This window comes from Schistocerca nitens, chromosome 2, assembly GCF_023898315.1.
Source record: "Schistocerca nitens isolate TAMUIC-IGC-003100 chromosome 2, iqSchNite1.1, whole genome shotgun sequence".
In the NCBI taxonomy this organism is placed as follows: Eukaryota; Metazoa; Arthropoda; class Insecta; order Orthoptera; family Acrididae; genus Schistocerca; species Schistocerca nitens.
Genome location: NC_064615.1, coordinates 1,046,318,346 through 1,046,335,316, shown reverse-complemented (window position 1 = coordinate 1,046,335,316; position 16,971 = coordinate 1,046,318,346). Strand labels below are relative to the sequence as shown.

General features: G+C 41.0%; 1 protein-coding gene across 1 annotated transcript in view; it reads right to left on the bottom strand.

Annotated features, from left to right (window-relative positions):
* Positions 1-552: 552 nt before the first annotated feature.
* The window catches only part of LOC126234775 (protein aveugle), a 34,997-nt gene continuing 18,578 nt past the window's right edge, over positions 553-16,971 (bottom strand). Inside the window, exons 2-3 of the mRNA XM_049943525.1 lie at positions 6,583-6,696; positions 553-1,654 (exon numbers count right to left, since the gene is read on the bottom strand). Coding sequence (XP_049799482.1) covers positions 1,487-1,654; positions 6,583-6,696 — 282 coding nt within the window. The 3' untranslated portion in view covers positions 553-1,486. The remainder of the gene's footprint in view (positions 1,655-6,582; positions 6,697-16,971) is intronic.

Sequence of the window (16,971 nt, the reverse complement as noted above, 5' to 3'; positions counted from 1 at the left end):
CAGTATGTTTTAAAAAATCTTTTATGGCGGAAAAGAAGCTATGTAGATGAAATCCATTCCAAATTTGAATAAGTAACTAGTTAATTTAAAAGTTAAGGAAGGTAGGAAGTGATTGTTCTTTTCAATAAACTTTATTTAATGCTCATTGCTTTAACCACGAGAAGTGTGTGAGAGAAGAGGATGGGGAAGGTTAGTGAAGTGATGGGGTGGGAGATCTCTAAAATAAAACTACAAGCAAAGAAGGAAAAATTCTGCTTAGCTAGTGGCCATATAAAGCCTCACAAAAGATGACACAAATACAGTACAGTTCTCTTTCTCTGACAGAGTGAGAGAAAATGATCGTGGAATTTTCTCATCTTTTCTTCTCCTGTAATTTATTTTCTGGAATCCTGAGTAGCTTTCCTTCTCAATCTCTGAATAGTCTCCTTCCCTCAGTCCATTACTTCTCTGTGACCAGATGAAGGAACCTCTCATCCTGAAAGGTAGTGTTTGTGTCATCTTCTGTTGGCAGTGACTAAAACCCCCCAATGAGTAGAAATTTAATTTTTTGTATTTGATATATTTATGCTTTGCAATTTAATCTATGGACACAACACAGCTTAGCATCTCTTATATGTTAACCTACAACAGTAATTTGTAACAACAAACAAGAGTTTTGTTTAATCACAAGTGAAGAACACATACAATATGAATTAATGGTTCAAATGGCTCTGAGCACTATGGGACTCAACTGCTGTGGTCATAAGTCCCCTAGAACTTAGAACTACTTAAACCTAACTAACCTAAGGACATCACACACATCCATGCCTGAGGCAGGATTCGAACCTGCGACCGTAGCGGTCGTGCGGTTCCAGACTGTAGCGCCTTTAACCGCTCGGCCACTCCGGCCGGCGATGAATTAATGGAAAAGCTACAACACAAGGAGGCTACAGAGCAGGAAACTGAAACGGAACAATAAACTCTGACAGATAAAGATAAAGCAGTCCGGAGTGCGAGGTAAGACAAATCAATATTGACACTTTCTGTCTAATTACTGGTCATTTACTCACACATTATGAGTTCCAACATTACCCCAGCTGTTTTACTTCCAATTTTAATAAATTTCTTAAAAATTAAGAATTATTACAGAACAATTATGCAAGAAAGAATTCTGATCATGAAGCATACATAGAATTGTAAAAGGAATGACAGTTTTATTTAACATCTATGGAAGAGAGAAGTGATACAGAGATTTGAAAAGAATAATATTTCATGAAGAAAATGGGTACAATTTATCACTTTGCTATTTCTCTCGCGTGTGAGATATGTCCATGATGGTACGCAACAAACGGCATCTTCTTTTCTTCAGATGTATAAGTCGTAATGTAGTTGCTCTTTTCCTTGCGTGATATAATGACAGAAGTAGCACGAAGAATGTTAAAATGAATCTTTCTTTTTCTGTAAAATTCATAACTAACAATTTCTTTACAGTATGATTATAAATATGTCAGCAATTAATCCTCCTTTCCAGATCACGGATTTCTATGATGTCAGTCTTCAGGCGGAGTTTTGCAATCTCTCTCCAAATTTCTTGGCGATGTACAGCATTTTCAATGCCCAGTCTAATTAAGGTGCTTTCATTAATCCTTATTAATGACCTGCCAGTTATGTCATGCTGAAAGCAAAAATTATGGGAACTGTACAAAGAGAGTTTGACATAGTTAATACAAAAAGTTATAAAAAAGATAAGAGACATTTTTCCTTATCTTATTTTTACTGGTTTCTTTTTATATATGTTTTATTGAACATTGATGAAAGCGTATCTCAAAGTTTTCCTTACATTTGTGTATATTCGGAGGCAAATTTCATTCTTATATTGAGGTGCACCATAAATATTGCACAAAACAAACTGGGGAGAGGGCAGAAATGAAGCGAGACGAAGAAACTTCATGCGGATGGTAGAGGAATGAAGTACTGTGTAATCAACATCTAAACATTAAAAAACAATTGTAAGGTCTCCAACTTAAAGGTTTAGGGTTCAATCTGCAGTAGATTCTGGGATATGTTCTGACCGTTAACATAACTCTCTCTTGTAGTAATGAGCATGTATGTGAAAAATACCAAACTACAGCAAGATTGGCTAAGGGCATGCAAAAATATGCAATTGACAGGATGGAATACATGTACCAAAGAAGTAAAAGCTATGTTAAAGGAGGAGATGAGGCAACACGCTGGATAAATAAGAGGAGGTGATTAAAACATGGAAGTGTACTTTCACTCTTGCCATTTATGGTTGTCCTGGATGACAAATCACAAGTCTTGTCTTGAAACATATGAACATAAGATGCAAAAGTTTTGTATTGTTGTAAATGAAACAGCAAAAAATGGGAACCAGTACCATGGCAGTATGAGTCTGGATTATTGGTAATTCCATACCAATCCAACAAAACAGTCAACCCAACTCACTCAGATGTCTTTCAAATTTGGAGCATTCAGTGATCAGATAAGAGATGAACACTACAAATTTGTAGAGGTATACAATAATTGTGAAGAAAGTTACAGGTTGCAAATTTTCGAAATTATGTGATTTATATGCATTTATCTCAACATAAATGACTATAATTCTGGTTCTAATCAATGAAAAGCCAATGAGTAGATCTTTTCATTGATATACAACATGGCAGGTTTTTAAGAATTTTTCACATTCAAGGTCACTGGCCTTAACCTTTGACCTTGAACTTTCAAAACTCCTCACCTTCAACTTTTTTGGAAAAAAAGATGTATTGCCCCAATATGCTACTATAAACGTGGTAAATATCACGATGACACACCACATGGATGAAAAGTGTTGGTTAACAACAGGCAGGGTAGTTTTAGAAACTAAAAAAAAAAAAAAAAAAAAAAACCAACAGATGATTTTATTGAGATGACTGCGTTGAGTTTACAATGGCTTCTATCACACTTATGTATCATACAGTAGCAGTCAAGGACCTTTAAAATCACTCAAGAAGAACTCAAAGTACATGAATATCTTGTTTGTGATTTTGTACATAATTAGTCCTTCACCATTCAGGAAGAGGTTCAGGAACAAGTACAGGGATTTCGGTGGAATAGTTCACAGATTACAATTCACCAGTTTTTAGCTTACTACTGAGATGCAAATACTAATGACATACAGCATGTTTTGTATGTGGAAATATCTGATTATCTCCAGCATGATAAAGTGCGTGCATTCTCAGTTTCTTAAAATGTCACTTTCCAACTCCAAATTACATTGACTACTTTTCAGATGGATGTGCTGCCCAATACAAAAATGGAAATAATTTCATGATTCTGTCTTACCATCAGGAGATTTTGAATGGATTAATTTTATTTTATCTTTTTCAGCGGTGAAAATAAAATATTCCTTCATGTGTCTTCAACTACACACCAGTTTCCCATCACAATTAAGACACTGCCACTGAAGAGCACTGAAAGACCTGAGTCGAAACAAGGTCCCAGGAGTAGACAACATTCCATTCGAACTACTGACGGCCTTGGGAGAGCCAGTCCTGACAAAACTCTACCATCTGGCGAGCAAGATGTGTGAGACAGGTGAAATACCCTCAGAATTCAAGAAGAATGTAATAATTCCAATCCCAAAGAAAGCAGGTGCTGACAGATGTGAAAATACCGAACAATCAATTTAATACATCACGGATGCAAAATACTAACGCGAATTCTTTACAGTTGAATGGAAAAACTGGTAGAAGCCGACCTCGGGGAAGATCAGTTTGGATTCCGTAGAAACACTGAAACACGTGAGGCAATACTGACGACTTATCTTAGAAGAAAGATTAAGGAAAGGCAAACCTACGTTTCTAGCATTAGTAGACTTAGAGAAAGCTATTGACAATGTTGACTGGAATACTCTCAAATTCTGAAGATGGCAGAGCTAAAATACAGGGAGCGAAAGGCCATTTACAATTTGTACAGAAACCAGATGGCAGTTATAAGAGTCGAGGGACACGAAAGGGAAGCAGTGGTTGGGAAGGGAGTAAGACAGGGTTGTAGCCTCTCCCTGATGTTATTCAATCTGTATATTGAGCAAGCAGTAAAGGAAACAAAAGAAAAATTCGGAGTAGGTATTAAAATCCATGGAGAAGAAATAAAAACTTTGAGGTTTGCCGATGACATTGTAATTCTGACTTGGAAGAGCAGTTGAAGGGAATGGACAGTGTCTTGAAAGAAGGGTATAAGATGAACATCAATAAAAGCAAAATGAGGATAATGGAATGTAGTCGAATTAAGTCAGGTGATGCTGAGGGAATAAGATTAGCAAATGAGCCACTTAAAGAAGTAAAGGAGTTTTGCTATTTGGGGAGCAAAATAACTGATGATGGTCGAAGTAGAGAGGATATAAAATGTAGACTGGCAATGGCAAGGAAAGTGTTTGTGAAGAAGATAAATTTGTTAACATTGAGTATAGATTTAAGTGTCAGGAAGTTGTTTCTGAAAGTATTTGTATGGAGCGTAGCCATGTATGGAACTGAAACATGGACGATAACTAGTTTGGACAAGAAGCGGATAGAAGCTTTTGAAATGTGGTGCTACAGAAGAATGCTGAAGATTAGGTGGGTAGATCATATAACTAATGAGGAGGTACTGAATAGGACTGTGGAGAAGAGATGTATGTGGCACAACTTGACTAGAAGAAGGGATCAGTTGGTAGGACATGTTCTGAGGCATCAAGGGATCAACAATTTAGTATTGGAGGGCAGCGTGGAGTGTAAAAATTGTAGAGGGAGACCAAGAGATGAATACACTAAGCAGATTCAGAAGGATGTAGGTCGCAGTAGGTACTGGGAGATGAAGAAGCTTGCACAGGATAGAGTAGCATGGAGAGCTACATCAAACCAGTCTCAGGACTGAAGACCACAACAACACACAGTGTAAATGGATCATACTTCTACTACAATAATATAAAAGATATTTTTGTCAACATTACTTACAAATTGTATTTTTAATAACTTTTGTTTCATATTTATGTACTACCTTCTGTGTTTTGATAGTGTACTCATGCAGACAAAATAAATTTTTGGTCATGATGCCTTTGATGTGCCACCTTGATATTTACCATGTTTATAGTAGCATATTGGAGCAATTATATATATATATCAAAAAAATTGAAGGTAGGGTGTTTTGAGATATTTAAGATTAAAGCTGAAGGTCAATGACCTTTAGTGTGAAAATTCCTAGAAACCTGCCATGTTGCATATCAATGTAAAGCTCTATTCATTAGCTTTTCAATGATACAAGTTTCATTGTTGTACCTGGATTAGAACCAGAATTATGATCACTTATGCTGACACAGACACAAATAAATTTCACACAGCCACCTTGGATAATGTACCATTTTCAACTTGTCTAGAGCCCACTGGCAAAATTCAACACACTTCTGGAAATCATCCCCATGCAGGGCTTGATGTAGACCAATGTGATACAGATGGAATTTACCATGCTTAAGTATTCAAAGGGCACTCCTTTGAGAAATTGCCGAATGACATTCCGACTGACGGAAACTTACATGAGGATTAGTGACAATTGCAGCTAATATAGTGACTTCTGAATTTTCCCCAGTAGCAATTCTCCTTCAATCATGTTTTCTTGGTATGATACCTCCCGTTTCAGACAATGCGTTCACACGTAGTTGAAAATTTCTTACAGGTCCGGATACAACCCACCTCATAAGTTGCAGGCTTCTCTAGCGTTATTACAAGCTTCAACATAAATGTACATAATATTTATTATCTCATTATTTGTATATCAGACATCCATGATTACAACCCGAAGTGGAGCTCACTAAGAATATTAAATAATGTTCTTATTAGGTGTAAATTGGCACTGGGTAAACTTGTACCAATGTCAACAAACCTGTAGACAAATTACTATCGTTATGGGAGTACGAATAAAAGATAAACAAACCAGCTTATGTAAACAAATTAATTTCCTTCATTGAATAATAATAAAGTAAAAATGCCTCACAACTCTCTCTCTCTCTCTCTCTCTCTCTCTCTCTCTCTCTCTCTCTCTCTCTGTGTGTGTGTGTGTGTGTGTGTGTGTGTGTGTGTGTGTGTGTGTGTGTGTGTGTGTTAAGAATAAAGGCCACCTAAAAGCAAGTTATGCACTTAAAATTAAAAAAAAGGAATATAAGTGTTTTCAGAATAAATGAAAAAAATAAGCCTTTTTAAGTTCGTCTTTAACAAATCAGATCCCCCCCCCCCCCTTTTTGACAAAATCCTGGCTACAGCCTTGCGCATACCTCAGCAAACTGGCACTTTTCCATCTCTTCTCTAGATCACTGGATGCAGCAAATCTGCAAGAAATCTGAGATGGTCTGGTCGAAAATGGATTTTTTTTCCTGATTTGGATTGACATGGAATTACTCTTACACTAATTCTAATAGAAAAATAAAAACATTTTTTTGTTTAACTGAAAGGTTCCAAGCACAATACAATTTACAGAAATTGCTACACCTTGACTGAAACAAAACAAACTGAATTGGACAACATTCTATGGACACTTTGTAGAATTCAATGAAAACTTTTGTATTACATAAATTACCTGCTGAAACTTTTCTGCATACAATGGGTAATAGTCACTGCAATGTCTTCGCAGCCATTTCTGAACATCCAGAACAGTCCACAGATACACTGGTTTTGGGCGTGCTGTTTTATTCTAGAAATGAGAGAATGCATCAGTAATAGAGATAAAGTGCTCTGAAATATTCTATGAAGAAAGCAAGACAGAAGTAAATGTCCATGAAGACTTCAAAAGACATCATTAAGCAATGCATTTAAGGCAGGAATGAAGGACATGGCAAGCTGAACTTCCATAAGATAATTTAAATGATAACTTCAACCAATCAGAAAAAAAATAAGACAGCAACATACGAGGGCGGTTCAGAAAGTAACCTCCGATTGGTCACAGTGCGGGTTGTGGGGGGAGTAGCGACGCCATCTGTGCGTTCACGCACTCAACAGGTCAGTCGGCATCAAGCCGTGGTCGAGTGAACGTCGTACCTGCGCTAGTTTAGTTTTTGTGGCAGTTTGAAATGTGTGCTGCAATAGAAAACCCCGCCAAATGTGAAGTGCGTGCTGTCATAAGGTTTTTTACAGCCAAAGGATATTCTGCAGCAGCTATTCATCGTGAGCTTTGTGCCGTGTACGGACCAAGAGTTATGAGTGAAGGAGTTGTCCGTGAATGGGTACGTTTATTTAAAAGTGGACGAGAAAACGTTCATGATGAAGAGAGGAGTGGTAGACCATCATTGGTGACTGACGAACTCGTTCAGACAGTTGATGCAAAAGTTCGTGAAAATCGACGTTTCTCAATGTCGGAGTTGTCTACTGGTTTTCCACAGATTTCTAAGACTCTCTTGTATGAGATAGTGACAGCAAGATTGGGTTACCATAAGTTCTGTGCACGATGGGTGCCCAAAATTCTTACCGACCACCACAAAACTCAAAGAATGGCCTCTGCATTAGACTTTCTGTCACGTTATGAGGACGAAGGAGAACCATTGTTAAACAGAATCGTGACCGGTGACGAAACCTGGATTAAATACGTGAACCCTGAGACAAAAGAACAATCAAAGATGTGGGCACATTCAAATTCGCCTACCAAACCAAGAAAAGCCTCGCAAGATTTTTCTGCCAGAAAACTGATGGCAACGGTGTTTTGGGATGCCAAAGGGGTGTTGTTGGTTGAATTCATGGAACGTGGTACGACCATTATTCAAGACGTGTACTGTGAAACAATAAAAAAGTTACGACGGGCTATACAGAACAAACGCCGTGGTATGCTGACTTCCGGTATCGTTTTTTTGCACGATAACGCCCGTCCTCACTCTGCTCGCAGAACAACGGCCCTTCTTGAGTCCTTCAAGTGGGACGTTATCAACCATCCACCTTACAGCCCAGACCTGGCGCCAAGTGATTATCACCTCTTCATGCATTTGAAGAAATGGCTCGGGTCACAGCGGTTTGATGACGACGAAGAGCTCAAAGATGCGGTCACAGGCTGGCTCCAGGCACAAGCGGGTGATTTTTATGCAGAAGGAATTTCAAAGCTTGTGAAGAGATACGATAAGTGCCTCAATCGCTATGGAGACTATGTAGAAAAATAGTGCAAAGATGTAGTTGTAAGATGTATATATTAAAATATTTTTATTTAACTTGGTGTATTTTTTTAAATCAACCGGAGGTTACTTTCTGAACGGCCCTCGTACAACATGGTACCAGTGGTTTATAAAAATGGGGTAGGAGTCTCAGAGATGAGTTTAAATGTTTGGAAGCTGAAAGAGGAGCAGCTTGGTACCAGCAGAGATGTGCCAGCCAAGTGGTTTTCGAACTTTTTGGATCTTCAGTACCCTTGATTTATACACGATCACCTGTGACTCCTTTCGCACATGACATCCAACTGAAATGTGAGGTAAATAAATCTAAATTAAAAAAAAAAAAATGAATAAGAATTATTTCTTTATTAAATGTCAAAAGTAACACATTTTAATAAACTTTTAACATTATTATGTCCAATTCTTGCAACAAAATAAGGAAAAGGATGAGCTTACTTCTTTATCACCAGTTCCTCAAATCTCTGCACAAGATTGGAAATCTCTTTCTTCACATTCATTCGCAATCTGTATTTGCTACTGATGATTGCCAATGCTGAAAAACCTACCTCACATAAGTAGGTTGTAGCAAAAGGTATCAAAACTTGCATATATTCCTACTTCACCAGCTCCAAAAATCAAGCTGTGATGAGGAAATGAACTTCAATTTCAATGTGGAGTCTGGAGAAATATCCATAAATTGCTTTTGTTCATCAACAGTAAGTGTTGATGGAAGTTCTGTTCTTAAAGGATCTTTCATCTAGTTATGTTTATCTACTACTTCTGGAAAGTAGTTCAGGAAGTAATCACCGAGTTCAGTTATATGATCTACAAACACAGAGTCAACTCTTCACCACCTGTAAGTCTTTTATTCTACAATCATATGAAGAGCAGGAATAGTGCAATGTATATCATTATCATCCAACTTTTTCTTCCATATTAATAGACTGCCATCTACCATGCTGCCATAGTAACAACACTTACTTGCCGGCCTGCTAGATATCACAACTAGTGCACATGTTGTTCCTTTACTTGCAAAGCAAATAAACCAAATTATTATTGTTATGGAACCACCATGGTGACCCAACTGTGAGGCCACAATGTCCTGGGAGTCTTGATACACAGTTTGAAAACCTTTGTGCTAGCATACAGGTAGTAGTAGATAATACCAGTGCAGTGCGAAGGTCTTAAACTTGCAGTGGTTGAAACCATGGAAAAGGGCTGTGGAAGACTAACAATACTGTGAGATATAACGAATCATCTAACTGTATTATGTGATTTGAGGGAAATTTGTTTGTTTGTTTGTTTTAGGCCACAAAAACATAAGGTCATAAGCATCCACGTCATAAACTTAGATCATCAAGAAGTAAAAGAACTTAAAACTGATTGTATGTGTGGTGTCACCACCAGACACCACACTTGCTAGGTGGTAGACTTTAAATCGGCCGCGGTCCGTTAGTATACGTCGGACCCGCGTCTCGCCACTATCAGTGACTGCAGACCGAGCGCCGCCACACGGCAGGTCTGAAGAGACTTCCTAGCACTCGCCCCAGTGGTACAACCGACTTCGCTAGCGATGGTTCACTGACAAAATACACTCTCATTTGCTGAGACGATAGTTAGCATAGCCTTCAGCTACGTCATTTGCTACGACCTAGCAAGGCGCCATGTTCAGTTACTATTGATATTGTGAATAATGTACAGTCCAGAGCGATGCTCATCATTAATGGATTAAAGTTAAGTATTCCACCAGCTACGTCTGTTTTTCTAAATTCTAATTTCCTTGTCCTGTTCCAGACCTCAGGTCAGCCTGCGTGAGCTAAAACGCGTGCCTTTCGGCTTCCTCTAATAATCACGGTGTTGGCTCCCCTGCCAACCCACAACAGTATGTTAAGCCCAATCGATGGAAGGGATGCGAGCTAAGAACAAGGACTTCCTAGTGGAGAAAGGTCCAGAAAATATGCTGTAGAGATAGTGGAGGTCCCGAGCCAAAGATTAAATGTCCTTCACCATATTGCTACAAAGGATAAAAAGTAAAATGCTGTTGACAGCCCATGTGTCGTTTGCTTAAGCAGCTGATAACTCAGACGGCACACTTATATGAGAATGTAAGTGGTTAAAAAAGGGCATTTGGTCAGAAATGGTGAACTGTCAAAGGTTGGTGACAATGAAATGACAGGGGAATCACAAATGGCAATGGCTAAAATGACGATGCCCAATAAGCAACCTACTAGCTAAAATGATCTCCTCGCGTCAAGAGAACCAACATGAGGTTGGCCAAGCCACTGGGAGAGTTTTAATTCCCTGAAGCTTGATCCCGTGAAGAGATGACCAGTGGTGATGCCAAAGTGATACAACCTGCTGATAGACAGCAATACAGAGATCATCCGAAGGAATGGAAGAGCTAGTGAACTGAGGTAGGAGGAATGCGGCCTTGGCAGCAGCGGCAGCAGCCTCATTTCCCGTCAGACTGATGTGACCACAAACCCATATGAACATCACAGTGACTCCCTCAACAGTGAACAGGTGGAAGCTTTCTTAGACCTGTTGAACTCAGGGATGGACTGTGAACAGCACACAGAGGCTCTGAAGGGCAATGAGCATATAACACAGTTAGAGACCCTGTGTCACGAGATGTACTGGATGGCCTGACAGAAGGCGGAGAGCTCTCTTGTATATATTGAGCAGTGTTCCGGAAGCTGATACCAAAACTGGTCAGTGACAAAGACGAAGGCACACCCAACACCACGAGTAGTCTTAGAGCCATCAGTGCACACGAAGGTGCTATCACTAAGATGTGAAGATTGAGAAACTTACTGCAGTAGAGTGAATCCAGAGTAGTTTCCTTAGGAAACAAATTAAGTCCAAGACGAACACAGCTGAAGTCCAAGATGGACACAGGCCACTGCACGAAGCCATGGTAGTAAAGGGTTCACACCATCAGGAATGTGGCCAGTAGCGTTAAGTTAAACTGCCGGAGTAGGAGCCGAAAGTGAACTCTGGAAGGTAACGGAGAAGAGGGACGCCCCCCATATTGATGGGCCAGCGAGTCAGCAAAAAAGGAGGCATAGGATGGGTGGCAAGGCATAGCAGACAAACAGCATGAGTATCTGCTGAGGAGAACATCACACCGGTATGACAGTGGTAGTTTGGCAGCTTCAGCACAGAGACTCTCAACTAGGCTAGCGTAAAAAGTGCAATGGTGAATTGTATTAAGATCGCTTAAGGTGGATGGATGTGCAGATGAATAAATGAAGCACCCATAGTCTAGTTTCTAACAGACACATTATTGGCATGATACGCTCCTCAGGAAATACCACTTACGACACATAGGACGCAGGGACTGGGTGCAGCAGGCGGCTAGGTAAGACACATAGGAGGACCCAGAATGTTTCCTATTAAGTATGAGCCCCAGGAATTTCGTAGTTTTAGCAAACAGAAGAGCAACAGACCTAAGATGTAAAGACGGTGGAATAAACACCTTGTGCCACCAGAAAGTCATACAAACGGTTTTGTCAGTGGAAAAGCGAAAACCATTGTTGATACTCCACGAGTAAAGATGATCGAGATGTTTCTGAGAATGCCACTCAAGGAGACAAGCCCGTGGAGAACTGCAAAGTCGTCAGCGAAACGGTAGGTGGAGATGCTTGGCGGGAGACGAGCCACAATAAGGTTAATAGCTATGGCAAAGATGATGCAGCTCAGGATGGAGCCCCGAGGCACCCTGTTTCTCCTGCATCAAAGTGTCCAACAAGACTGAACCCACACATACCTTGAAACTCTGTCTTAAAAACTACTGAAGGTAATGGGGCATGGAGCCTCTGACGCCCCACATGTATACAGTATGGAGGATACCAATCCTCCAACAGATGTTTTAAGCTTCCTCCAAATCAAACCACACAGCCACAGTCTGGCAATTGTGCAAAAAACTATTCATGACATAGGTTGACAAAGTGACAAGATGGTCATTTGCAGAACGGTGCACTCGAAATCCATATTGTCAGGGATTAGCAGACTGCAAGATTTGAGCCACCATACCAACCAGCCATGAATCATACGTTCCATCAGCTTGCCAACACAGTTGGTGAGAGAAATGGGGCAGTAGCCAGAAGGAAGGTGTTTGTCCTTACCGGGCTTAGGTATGGCTATGACAATGGCTTCACGCCAGCATCTGGGAAATGTGCCATCTGCCCAAATGCAATTATACGTATGCAGGAGAAAGTGCCCGCTTGCAAGAGAAAGGTGCTGCAACATCTGAATATGATTGTCGTCCAACCCTGGGGTGGAAGATCACGATGAAGTGAGAGCATGATCTAGCTCCCTCATAGTAATGGTGACACTGTAGCATGCACAATTCTGAGAGGGGAAGGGTGTCACCTGAGTCTCCTCCACTCATTTCCGAGAGACAGGGCAGGGAGACAGTGGGTAAAACTTGAAATTTCTGCAAAATAGCGGCCCACGGTGTTTGAGATAGCTATAGGGTCCATAATGACATCATCTGCTATGGTCAGACTGGGAATGGGGGAGTGGATGTGGTCCCAGAGAGCTAACAGAGGTTGCCCCATATGATGGAAGAGGAGTGGAACCATTAAAAAACTAGTAGATGAAATACAGCTGCTTTTCTGCTATCACGCAGAATGTGATGACACTGTGCACACAACAGCTTATAATGAATGCAGTTCGTCATGTTTCCGCATGCGAATCATGCTGCGGCATGTCTCAATCCACCAGCCTTAGAAAGCTGCCAATTGGGTTTATACATAGATGGGGTAGGAGTCATATACGAGGGCAGTTCAATAAGTAATGCAACACATTTTTTTTCTGAAACAGGGGTTGTTTTATTCAGCATTGAAATACACCAGGTTATTCCCCAATCTTTTAGCTACACAACACTATTTTTCAACGTAATCTCCATTCAAAGCTATGGCCTTACGCCACCTTGAAATGAGGGCCTGTATGCCTGCACGGTACCATTCCACTGGTCGATGTCGGAGCCAACGTCGTACTGCATCAATAACTTCTTCATCATCCGCGTAGTGCGTCCCACGGATTGTGTCCTTCATTGTGCCAAACATATGGAAATCCGACGGTGCGAGATCGGGGCTGTAGGGTGCACGAGGAAGAACAGTCCACTGAAGTTTTGTGAGCTCCTCTCGGGTGCGAAGACTTGTGTGAGGTCTTGCGTTGTCTTGAAGAAGGAGAAGTTCGTTCTGATTTTTGTGCCAACAAACACGCTGAAGTCATTTCTTCAATTTCTGAAGAGTAGCACAATACACTTCAGAGTTGATCGTTTGACCATGGGGAAGGACATTGAACAGAATAACCCCTTCAGCGTCCCAGAAGACTGTAACCATGACTTTACCGGCTGAGGGTATGGCTTTAAACTTTTTCTTGGTAGGGGAGTGGGTGTGGCGCCACTCCATTGATTGCCGTTTTGTTTCAGGTTCGAAGTGATGAACCCACGTTTCATCGCCTGTAACAATCTTTGACAAGAAATTGTCACCCTCAGCCACATGACGAGCAAGCAATTCCGCACAGATGGTTCTCCTTTGCTCTTTATGGTGTTCGGTTAGACAACGAGGGACCCAGCAGGAACAAACCTTTGAATATCCCAACTGGTGAACAATTGTGACAGCACTACCAACAGAGATGTCAAGTTGAGCACTGAGTTGTTTGATGGTGATTCGTCGATCATCTCGAACGAGTGTGTTCGCACGCTCCGCCATTGCAGGAGTCACAGCTGTGCACGGCCGGCCCGCACACGGGAGATCAGACAGTCTTGCTTGATCTTGCGGCGATGATGACACACGCTTTGCCCAACGACTCACCGTGCTTTTGTCCACTGCCAGATCACCGTAGACATTCTGCAAGCGCCTATGAATATCTGAGATGCCCTGGTTTTCCGCCAAAAGAAACTCGATCACTGCCCGTTGTTTGCAACGCACATCCGTTACAGACGCCATTTTAACAGCTCCGTACAGCGCTGCCAACTGTCGGAAGTCAATGAAACTATACCAGACGAAGCGGGAATGTTTGAAAATATTCCACAAGAAATTTCCGGTTTTTTCAACCAAAATTGGCCGAGAAAAAAATGTGTTGCATTAATTATTGAACTGCCCTCGTAATGAATAGCACACTGGATATGGTCGCTCGAGTATGTGTGTGAGAGAACAGACCACTCAAGACAACACACAAACTGGGCAGTGCAGAACAATAGGCACAAATGGGAACAGATGTGCATGGAGTCTGGAAGAAATGCGAGAGCTCCAGTGTTAAGGCAAATGAGGCTGAGTTGATTGAGAAGGTCAGCCAAGAGGGCACCTCTCGAACAGTTATGGAAGAGCCCCAAAGGGGGTGGTGTCATTAAAGTCACCCAGCAGCAAAAAGACGTGAGGGAGTTGGTCAATAAGCTGGAGGAAGTCTACCCTGGTGACAGCTAATGATGTAGACATTGCAAAGAGAAAATGTGAAGCAAAGCAGTATAATGCGAACTGCAACAGCTTGCAGCCGAGTGCTCAGTGAGATGGTTTGGCTATGAAAGTCATCCTGGATGAGCAGTATGACTCCCCCATGAGATGGAATGCTCATTGGTACAGGGCACAGAGGCTGGAAGATACTATGCCCTGAGATTTACAGAGGCACTGGCATTGTCACTGGGCCTGTCTGCAGATTCCAGGGCAAAAAAATCTGAGGGAAGACTGACCCCTTCTTGGTCTCCAGTGAAGTTAGTTTTTGTAATTAATCTTCCATTTGGTATGATAATGTCCTCGAATTAACCATACTGTGAATAAATTCTTTAATCTATTTCAAAATTTCTTATCTTTATCTGGCATTATAATCTTTCCCCTATATTGTTTCTTCCACTGCCAGATAAACTATTCCCAGATGACAGGGTACATATCAAAGTAGTGTATCCCTTCTACTGGTTACAATTTTCCACTGAGTTTTCCTTTTAGATTCTTTCTGTTACCTCTGTACTTGACACTTCATCTGGCAACTTTTAATATCCTTCCACAGATACACATTTAAAATATTTTTAGTTTCTGCCCTATCAGATTTCCCTTAGTTCACTTCACACTTTCTTACACTACTGTTTTAATAGCTTCTACCTTTATACTGTATCAATTTTTTTATACAAGTAAATAATTTCAAAAAATTGCTTTTGCTTCATACAACCTTTTTGCTAGCATTTTTCTCACTTCACCCATTGTGTTAAATTAACCCATAATTTAGGCAAGTATGCTATCCATTCCATTCAACGAGTATTTCTTACTTTTGGCAAGAAGGGAAATGTCAACTGGAATCATAATACTGCTGATGAACAGCTCTTGGGTTTCTAGCCGGATGGCAGTGTTTAAATATTGCAACATTTTGAATAGTGTCATACTCATCATATCCTCATCATCTTGTGAATTGTCAAGATACTGTGGATTCTTTAATATTTATAGTAGCAGTGTGCCCCCCTCCACCTAGCTATGGGCAGTCGGGTACTGTCCGGCTGGAGGGGAGGGAGTGCTCTGGGCATTCCATTTGTGTCTTGCTATTTGCCCTGTGCTGGGCACATTCAAGATGTATTACTGTTAACATGAGATTCCAAGCCACAGCCATTTGGCATCCTTCAGCCCTATAGACCAGATTCTCGTGAATCCATATTTCAATGGATTCCCTTACAATGTTCTCCCAATAGCCATTGAAATGCAACACAAACACTGTCCTCAGACCAGTTCCATTGGATTACTCTGTATAACATGAAAATAGTTTTCTTACCACCACCGAAGATGACAAAGTGGCTTGGCTTTGCGAAAGACCCACTTAAACTGAACATAAATGGGATTAGTATGAGGTGACTAAAGTCATAGGATACCTTCTAATATCACGTTGGACCTCCTTTTGCCCAGTGTAGTGCAGCAACTCAATATGGCATGGACTCAACAAGTGGTTGAAAGTCCCCTGCAAAAATATTGATCCATACTGGCTCTATAGCTGTCCATAATTGCAAAAGCATTAAAGGTGCAGGATTTTGTGCTTCATGTGGGCCTAAGGACCAATCATTCCATTTGAACACAGCCCACACTATTATGGAGTCACCACCAGCTTTCACAGTGCCTTGTTGACAACTTGGATCCATGGCTTTGTGGGGTCTGCGCCACACTCAAACCCTACTATCAGTTCTTACAAAAGAAATTGGGGCTCAGCTGACAACGCCACAGTTTTCCTGTCATCTAGGGTCCAACCGATATGGTGATGGGTCCAGAAAAGGCACTACAGGTGAGGACTTTCTTTTACCAAAGGCACTTATGGTGATTTTCTGCCACCATAGCATAATCAACAGCAATTTTGCGGCACCGTCGGCCACTGCGTCGTTGTCTGTGGTGAGAAATAACACCTGAAATTTGGTTTGCTCATCACACTCTTGGCAATATGGACCTCAGAATCTTGAATTCCCAAACAATTTCCAAGATGGAATATCCCATGCGTCTAGCTCCACCTACCTTTCTGCATTCAAAGTCTGCTAATTCCTGTTGCGCGGCCATAATCACGTCAGAAACCTTTTCACATGAATCACCTGAGAACAAATGAGAGCTCTGCCAATGCGCTGTCCCTTTATACCTAGTGTACATGATATTATTGCCAAGTGTATACATTATATCGCTTTCCCATGACTTTTGTCACCTCAGTGTAGAGCATTGCCAGCAAATATGGGTACTGATACAATAGCCAAATGCAGCGCTGTGTTTCAAAACACTGCACGGAGCACATCAGACATGTGCGACTGGCACTAAGAGGAATCAGTAATAACAGAGTGTAGCCTCAAGTAAGGCCCCACCTTTGTCTTTCAG